This window comes from Xiphias gladius, chromosome 14, assembly GCF_016859285.1.
Source record: "Xiphias gladius isolate SHS-SW01 ecotype Sanya breed wild chromosome 14, ASM1685928v1, whole genome shotgun sequence".
NCBI classification, from domain to species: domain Eukaryota; kingdom Metazoa; phylum Chordata; class Actinopteri; order Istiophoriformes; family Xiphiidae; genus Xiphias; species Xiphias gladius.
Genome location: NC_053413.1, coordinates 6,798,612 through 6,808,481, shown reverse-complemented (window position 1 = coordinate 6,808,481; position 9,870 = coordinate 6,798,612). Strand labels below are relative to the sequence as shown.

The window sequence follows — 9,870 nt, the reverse complement described above, 5'->3', positions numbered from 1 at the left end:
AAAAGGGCTACAAATTGCCAGTAGATGTGAAGTTTGTTATCTGACTGTTTCAACCCTGTGTTAGACTGGTGTCCTGTCCATTATGTACCTGCCTTCCCCCTAATGCATGCTGCTCCAGCTCCATAATGTTTTGTGATCTAAGGCAACTCTTTTCTGAAAAAAATAATTATAATAATAAAACAACCAATCATATCACTGTGGAAACGCAGTCCATTTTCCACTTCCACTTTGTTTGTCTGTATTGCCGATACCTAAGATCAAGACAGATTCTTAAGGAGCTGCTCATTTTTTTGCTTATCAAAACTTTATACATGTTGCATAGAAGTCTAATTTCTGTCTGCAGTTTTGCGTACAGGACTCAGGGCTCCAGTACACTCAGTTTGAAATTTATTTCGACATTTCTCCAAAGGCTGTCAAATATTCTAGCAACGGAGGATGGATGAGGTGGTGAATACTTGCCAGCCAGTTTGATCTTTCAAAACCAGATGCCCCAATTAAAAATCTTCTATCCATCCATGTAATTATTTTTTCTCTTTTTTTTTCACTGTATGAAAAATTCATTCAAATGCTCCATCTTTGTACATGATATGTTTTATATATGGGCAATGATTCGTACTGGTTTCTGTCCGTGTCTAACTTGACTGGTGCTTTCCCCCCAGTCTAGGTTGCCTCAGAGGTGCCAAGTACAGGTAGTATACTGACCAAGTGCTTTCTGCCATTGTTCTTCAATGAGTCAGTGCTAGGCAACGATCAGGTCAGCACATGTCATAAACATTCGTCCACTTCTGTTTTAAAAGTAGATAAGTACGGGTACTTATGAGGGAGATTATCTGCAGTGTGCCACTCACAGAAAACTGCAATTACCATATGCAGTGCTAGTCCGTTCTTGGGTTGTTTTGACAAATGTTTCTGTAGATCTTTTTGCTTTCAGGGCTCGACACAGAATTAGGCACCTAATTAGACTTTCTCCAAAAGTTGCCCAGTACGTATCCATCTTGGTGTCATTTGGTATCAGTCCAACAACCCAAGGTGGAATAGTGGAGAGCCAAGGACCACTTTTGTGTGAGCTTTGGCCCCTCCGGCTTTCAGTTACTTCAGCAGACTACAGCTCCTATGAGTGTTACCAATAAGTCAAGGCCTCATCAGCACTTGGATGCTACAGAAACAAGTCATGTTTTCATCTTAATTAAAATAACAAAATGCTAAAATTATGGTCAGACAGATTCAGGTATCAGCCAAAACCCGAAGAAACAAACTGTGAGAAAATACATTGAATGGCTAAGGACAGAAATTTAACTAAGAAAAATGATTTGTCAAATTACTTCAGTTGGTCTTGTTTTTGTCGTAGTTTGTAGTAGACGTATAATTTGTGAATTAAGACGTTCACCGTAGACACATTAACCTGAAAGTGTCACCACTGTACAGTTTCTGGCTGACTTTAGAGCATGTAGGGTTTTTTTGTGTGTGTTTGTTTGTATTTTTCTTAATCCACACGATATGTTAGTGTGAAGATAAAGTGCACACCGACAAGAGCAATTTGACACATAATTTGCGACTAAACAATCATATAAGTGTGCGGCATCAGGTTATCCTTGTTACTGGGGACGTTTTGACATGTGAATGCTGAAAAAGCAGAGGTGTTACTGGTAAGGGCCTGATACTGACCATCATGACTCCTTAATGTTATTACTTCCACCTGTGCTTTTCCTGATATGAAAAGTCTCTTTCAGTTGTAGTAGCCCAGAACTGCTGGCTTGATATCATCTATTGTATTTGCATTTCATACTTTTGGATTGAAGGGAAATCAAACCTTATACTTGACAGTAAGATTCTATATTGTCTGTTTTTAGATTTTACTTTTATTTATTTATTTATTTAGCTTTTTTGGAAATGTAATTTTCCTGCAATTCGTTCATCTACTGCTCAACAAGAGAGTCAGTTTAGTGCGGCTCCATCGCTCCCCGGCCCTAAATTAAACCCAGCTCTCAGGAGTGGCCTGTTCACTGTCAGTGTGACATTATACTGCCTCTGTGTGGCTGACGGTAGCACCTGCACGTCCAGTCGCTTCAGCTCCAGCTCCAACCTATTCCAAAGCATCCTTACTGATCAATACATTGCACACAAAATAGCATAACTCAAACACAACTTCCTTCTGATCAGTTTTACTTCTTTTCAACAGATACTTGACCTCAGCTCACTGTCACACTGTCATGGCTTATACAGCAGGGGACACTGGAATATAACAGAGCCCTATTTAATGTCATCAGTAACACCTGCGCTTTCCTCATTATATGTCAGGATGTCTGTTGTGAAACAGGCCTATCACAGCACTGCATATTCAAGGATATACAGACTTTACTGAGCAGCCAAAAACATGTGTAAAAGCAAATATGTGTGGTTAGAAAGACAGCTGCCACTGTTGGTAATGGCCTTGTGGTTCACCAGCACTTACTAGAAAATGATATGCTTTGTGTTTGTGGGTATAACACGACACATACACTCACTGAGCACTGTATTAGGAACACCATACTTAGACTGGGTAGTACCTCCCTTTGCTCTCAAAAACATCATCACTTCTTTGCGGCCTGGACTCCACAAGATGTGGGAAACATTCCTTTGAGATTCGGCTCCATGACACGATTGTATCACAGTCATGCAGCCAGTCTCCCGTTCCACCAGATCCTAAAGGTGTTCTGATGGATTCAGACCTGGTGACTGGGGAGGCCACTGAAGTTCACTGAACTCACTGTCATGTTCATGAAACCAGTTTGATACAACTTTTACTTTGTGACATGATGCATTATCATGCTGGAAGCAGCCAATAGAAGATGGTAACTTTTGGCCATAAAGGGAGGCACCTGGCCAGCAACAACACTCAGACAGGCTGTGGTTTCAGACCGTAATTGAAACCCTAATGATTCAATTAGCAACCAGTTTGCATGTAAAAAAGTCAACACACAGAAAAGCCAGAGTGTAGGTGATGTTATTTGGTTGTTTTGGTCATTCTCTCTTACATTTAAATTATCATTGCAGTTTAGTAATCTATCACTATGCTTTTTCGATATATCGCTGGCTATACTTGGGAAAAGTGGGCCTGTACAGCAGCACAAACAGCAGTGACTCTAGGTATGACTTCTGAAAACGATGGTGCGGTAATACTGGTAGTATCTCCAAAAAGTGCCTTAAATATGATACAGAGCTCGGTTACAGTCAGGCCGCATTTTATGGAAGTTTGTTGAAAGAAGATTCAAAATCAAATTGTACGTCTGACCAGACAAAGTCCTCCGTGATTTCAACCGTGTGTGACTGGAGAAAATAGACAGCTATAGCAACAAAGAGAACGTGCTGCACGAGGCTGTGGCAGGATCGAAGCGACAAATTCAACAAAGGGATCTCAACACTCTGAACACACATGACACGCATTTCTAATTAAAACGGTTGCACACAATCAGCTTGATAAAATGATGCCCAAGACTGCGTGTAGACACTGAAGAGGACATCTAGTGGAGAAACTAAGGAACGACAAAGAAGAAGCACAAAACACAGACAGGAGGCTTTACACTGGTTTTCTACATGACTGTCATCTGACTTCAAAACTCAGATGACAGCAGTGTATACAGCAGCCTGTTTCAGCATCTGAGACATGCGTCTCGGTTATCATACCAATGAGCAATCTGCACAGTAAGCCCATTTTAGATTAGCATTTACTATTATTTTGTGATTATTATTCATGGATTAATCTATCTTTGAGGGATTAATGTATAATAATCAGCCCACATCCAATTTAATTTTAAACATTATTGTGATTGTACATGCCGTAGATTTACCCGTGTTTAAGTATGGTGACATTTATAACTAGCATTCTCACAAGAGTATATATTTTAACGTGGCAAAAGAAAAAAGGAAAGAAGAAAAGAATAAACACTCAATAGTAAAAAGAAAAATAATAGTTCAAATACAATTCTGTTACAACTAGATGTCATGTTTTTTATAACTTTTGTATTCTGATTACTTCCTCTCCCTCACCAGCTCTGGCATTTACCGATCAGCCACAACATTAAAACCAGCTACCTGTGTATATATCCACCATTAAGCACCATTCACAACATTAAAACCAGTAGGCTGTTATAATGTTGTGGCTGCTCAGTGTATAAAAGGACCAGAAGTCAACTACCAGCCGGGCTTCACTTTTCCACTCAGTTCCCATAGACAGTTGCTTTAATTTGTGAAGACATTTTTCTGTACAGTTTTGCTTGTTGTGCAACTGACAGCTTCAGGTTGTGTTTATGTAGTTTTTGTGTAAGATAGCTTGAGGCCAAAACGTGTCTGTAAATATTTATAAATTGTGCATTTTGTATATAGGAAACCCAGCACCCTTGGCTTGAACCCCAGGTTGGAGGCTTGTATAATGGATTCTTTTGGGTTTTCACTGCAACTCGGCAACTCTGTCTTTTGTTTCTTGTTTTGATGCTGCTCACTGATGACGCTTCATAAGCACAATGTCTTTCAAGAGAGTTTCATTCAAGCTGGTCATTCTTGGGAGCAGAGAGAGTGGGTCGACTCCACGCTTCGTGTTATGCCCGGGTCTACCGTGGCAGGCACATAACGATGAATTTGGATGATTTTTTTTCTTCCACTGCTGGATGTATAACATACAACGCAATGAAACACTATATAGACCAGAACAGTACATCCCCAACATGCAAAAAGTCTAATCCATTTAAACTGGTAAGCACAGCCTATAACCTTGGGCAAATGTTGTTATATGAATGAACATTAGAGGGCAGTCTTTATTTAGCTTTGACACAAACTTACCTGATGGGAGTCGCCAACCTTGCAAATTGTCATTACATCACTCCTTTGTTGCAAAGTGTCTTTAATCAATATTGCAGATCATGTGATGTCAGATCACACCTACAACTTGTACTAATGTTTATCTCAATCTACTGCAGTTACAACAGAGCAGTTCACTTTCTCTAATCTGTATCAATTTTGAGAAAAAGGAAGAAAAAACTTCAAACAACATGGACATATTATTAGATATTTTGAACAATAATTTCTCCTTTACACGGTAACAGCATTTAAGTTGCCGAGTTGTAACCATTTGCCTTGAGCCACAGAGGAGCTTTGTTTTCATTTTACTCCATTGTGCGAAAATGAGGGATTTAGTCATGCTGCACTAATCAAAAAAAAAAAAAAAAAGAGAGAGAGAGTGATATATAACAAATAAAAAATCATTAGCTTGAGGCAAACCAAAGCAGATCGTGGGAGTAGGAAAAAGTCAATCACAGACATATTTTTAAAAGTACTTTTATTTTTGAGCCCTTAAGTAAATAAAAACAATAGCATCCTTGGAGAATGATACATCTGAGTGGCAATTCTGCTCAAATACAACAGTTTAGGGTGGATTTCTTCATTCTTAAAAAACCTATTTTCCATAACAAAATACAGTTTTGTGTCCCTAAAATAACTGAGCGACCAATAACATTTAAATTGGAATGAAGTGAGGACTGATTGACACCTGAATCTTGGTATCCCGAAAATGACTATGATTATTTTTAGTACCAGAGATTTTTGGCATTGCTCAAGCAGACCTTCACAAAACCACAGAAACGTGGGCCTAGCCCACAATGCTTAGCAAATCTATAAAATCTGAGAAAGAAAAACCAAGAGAAAATACAATTAAAAAAAAAACCCTGACCTGATTTGAGTAGCATCAAGACATAAGATGTAAACATTACAAAAATACAATTTACAGATGTACAATGGGTCCTGCCCACAGTGAGTTTTCCCCTTTGGGAACAGTCTTATCAAGGCACTCACCAACAATCAATAACTTATTCAAAAGACAGGGTGAGGAAGTGTCTTAAATACTACTATAATTTAGCCAAAGATATTCATATATGCACAGATATGTACAAAAAATACCAGTATCCATTCTTTTTTTTTCTGACAGAGAGGCACTTGAATATGTGGTGTGTGATGCACTTTTGAAAACCATCAGCACAAGTTGCTCCTATGGGAATAAATTTGTGGTACCTCATGGGACCAAATGCCATGAAGCCTGATATGGTTGCTTGAGACTCTCTGCCAAGGCACTACACATATACCAAGGTCCCTACGGGAACGTTTTGTTTCACTAGTTTTGGCCAGACACACAAAGTGTCCAGTAGTGAGGGGGCAACTTGTGCTTCTTCCTGGGAGGCTCTGGCCACGATCCCGAAAATGTCCGTATGCTCAATGTGGCCTACATATGCCTCTTCATGTGGAGAGCCAGGTGATCTGAGCGGGAGAACGCACGCTCACAGAGGTGACACTGAAAGGGTCGGTGTCCAGTGTGTTTTCTGAAGTGACGGGTCAGCTCGTCTGACCTGGCAAACTTCCAGCCACAGCCCTCCCAGTTACAATGGTAGGGCTTTTCACCTGAGGGACACGAGCAGAGGAATTTGTTTAGATTACAATATGAATACGAAAGCAAATAGGTAAACAACTGATCTGACTTTGGTCCTCAAAACCTGACTGTAAACCGTGCTCACCTGTGTGTGTCCTCATGTGGGCCTTGAGGTGGGAGCTCTTGGTGTAGGTTTTCCCGCAGCCCGGGAACTCGCAGTTGTGCGTCGCGGCGCGTTTTCTGGCCCACGACCTGCGGCCTCGCTTTTGCTTGATGCTCCCCACCTCATCCTGCGCGTAAAACTCCAGCAACGACGGCGACGAGGGTGGGGTGAGCATCATCCCCTGCATAGAGGCTGGGTGGTGCTGCTGGTGAACGCGCATGGTCTCTCTGTGCATGCTGTACTGTCCTTGAAACTGTGGCACAGTCTGGTGTGTGTACTGCGGCTGGTAGAGCGCGTTCACGTACTGGCTTTGGAGATGGTGATGATGAGGATGAGAATGCGAGCTCATTTGTGCCAAGTGACAGTCTGTGTGTCCTTGAGGAGCAGGGTGCTGCATGGGGTGCGCACCGAACCCCGGCAACGCACTTGGAAGTGTAGCGTGGTGATGCGTAAAGGCTGCCGGATGCACGGTGCGCATCTGGTGTTTCTCAAACATCTGTCCCATAAAGTCCCCACCGGCATTAGCCATCATACAAGACTGACCTACAGGCTCGTTTTTAATTTTGTATCCAAGCGGCGGCGGAGAAGCGGCCACTTGATGGTGAGCAGGAGCAGCTGGAATGGTGACCGGATTTAACGCTCGCAGTTCGGTGTACTCCCGCCCGTCTCTCGCCTTGCCTGCGCTCTCCGGTGAACTCTCCCCCGGGTAGCTTATGTCGGGCGTGAGCAGCTCCGCCATGAGGCTGCGGACTGGGCTCGAGCCCGTGAAGCTCGCCGTGCCGTGGTAGCTCTGTGAGGCCAGGTGAGGGGAGGGGTGATCGCTGCAATCTGGCACAGAACCGCCGCTGCAGCTCTCCGGAGACTCCGGCAGAGAATAGGCGCACTGCTGCTGCTGCTGCTGCGGTGGGGAGATGTTGCTGTTGCTCACAGCACCGGAGCCGATGGTGTTAGACAGAATGAACTCGAGGTCCAGGAATTTCCCCAGTTCGTCGTCGTCTTTGGGGGGTAAAGCAGGAGACTGCACGATGCTGAACTCCACTTCAATGAGCGGGTGTTCTGCGCCGCTCAGTGCACACTCATCCACCTTGCACAGCTGTACGGAGAATAAAAAAACCCTGTGAGCCTAACGTGAAGGAGCAATTTGAACTAAAAGTACAGCAAAGTATTAATAGTCACCAGAAAAAGGCTGTTTTATTTTTTTCATTATTTTTTTAAACAATTTCCAAACTCAGAAATTCTCTACTTACATTGTCGAACTGTTTTCCTTCCATGGCTTGAACACTTGGGAACGATGTCACGGCGGGCATCGCGACTTCAGCCACAGCCATGCCGACCGTTTCGATGAGACAGGCTGAGCAAGAGTTCAAAACTGTGAATGTGAACAGACGCTGTCCTTTTTGTCCATAAAGCGCCTGTGCGGTGACGGTGGCGGCCGAGGAGCGTTCCAGGATTCAGGATGTGAGTATCAACAGTCCTGACGGAGCCTCTTATAGCGCCTGTGCCCCATAGCTGGAGGTGTGGCTTCTACCCCCCCCCCCCACCTACCCACGCACACTGAAGCAAGCGCAGATCCCCCACAGCACCCGGTACCAGCAAACATCAAATGAAATTCAGGTACGTCAAGCGGGTACGTTCCTGGAGCGCATTAGAAAAAACACATGCATTTACAGGATGAATAAATACATACGTATTATTTTGAATCCCCGAGCTGTTGGAAATTGAGTGCGCGTCTTTCAAAACACGCGTGAAACTACACTTTCTACTTTGCCAGAGGGTTATTCATAAAATATACACATTTTCCCACTGTATTTTCATCCTTCAGTAAGGCGCCCAAGTGTGTGAAGAAGCGTGAAGGTATCGAATTCAGCTCCACCGCAGCGGTTTCCCTCCCATGGGAAACCAAACATGCCCCTGGAGGCAGGTAGGCTACAGGGGGCGATACTAAACCTGGCAAAAGTCATCGAGTGCAGGAGAGTCAAACTTCCAGTGCGTCGAGATCGTTCGAGTTGCCTGAAAGTGTTAGCTTTAAGTACTTGAAATCCAAAAGTATGAATACTTTTTAGAAACAGAGATCGGGTCAAGCTTGCATCATTTGCTGCCCTTGGACCCAACAGAGTGACTGTCTCTCAGAGACACTTACTGTACAAGAGTCTCTCATGGTTTCATTCCAGCCTCTTCACACACACACACACACACACACACACACACACACACACACACACACACACACACACACACACACACACACCATTCATTTGTCCCAACTTGATCCCTGCATGCTTAACACAAACACAGACGTGCGAAGAGGCCTCTCATTCCCGAAGCCCATCGAAACAACCTGTTAATCTGGATGTCAACAAAGGACTACATGTTTCTTAATGACCCCCCCCCCCCTCAGGCCCTGTAATGTCCCCTGCAGTCATTGCTATGGTAATGTTCAGGTGGATGGGTCTCGATAGTGGAGAGGGGAGGGAGAACAACCAGTAGTATATGCAGTATATATATATATACACAGACAACAGATAAAAACGATTTGGAGCTAGTGACATGCTTCAGAAGTCTGCTCCTTCATTTCGGTGTCTCAGACACCACAGCTGTAAAGCAACGAGTAAATAACATGGGGGTTCATTCTCTACAACTGTGGCCGGTGTTGAGCACTTTCTACGCTGCACCAACTCTCCCAAAGTCCGAACAAGTCTGTTTGGACGTCTGCTGTCGGAGTTTCACCGGGGTTTGTCCATCACAGAGTTAGACCTCTCTGGGGTTTAACCGACGTGACCTGTCTGTGAATGACTTATTGGCAAACAAAAGGAAGATACTGCTCATGCCTAACACCTGTAACATGTAAAACATAAAATACACCCTCATGTGGTGTAGCCGCATAGCCCATATTGCTATTTTATATGGTCATGAGAAAATAGAAAAAGAAAAATCAATAATTATCTTTAACACTAACAGGAAACAAGGGTTAAGAAAATAAAATATCAGTTTCAAAAGTCCTTTTTGACACAAGACAAACTATATCTATGACATATACATCTTTCTTTCTTTCATTCTATGTGTTACGAAAGGCATCACTGCTTTTTTTTAAAAAAACAAAAAAGGTAGATAGTTACTTTTGGAAAAGTTTTGCATTAACATAACAAGTCCCTGGTCCCATATCTCATTAGATTAGATTTAATTAGATAAAGTGCGTTTGATTTACTGTAAATCCCCCAAACTGCAACAAAGGCAAACAAACTAATGCCAGTGTTTCTTCCTGTGCTTCTTTCTCTGCTCCTGCAGGTGTTGTGAAAGGCAGCGTCCTGCAGCTCTC

At 42.9% G+C, this 9,870-nt stretch overlaps 1 protein-coding gene across 1 annotated transcript; it reads right to left on the bottom strand.

Moving 5' to 3' along the window:
• Window positions 1-5,329: 5,329 nt before the first annotated feature.
• On the bottom strand, window positions 5,330-7,995 carry klf17 (Kruppel-like factor 17). Its single transcript, XM_040142744.1, has 3 exons — window positions 7,802-7,995; window positions 6,537-7,647; window positions 5,330-6,423 (listed from the first exon to the last, which is right to left on the bottom strand). Exons 1-3 carry the CDS (start codon window positions 7,880-7,882, stop codon window positions 6,248-6,250), a joined length of 1,368 nt encoding a protein of 455 aa, XP_039998678.1. The 5' UTR covers window positions 7,883-7,995; the 3' UTR covers window positions 5,330-6,247.
• Window positions 7,996-9,870: the final 1,875 nt, after the last annotated feature.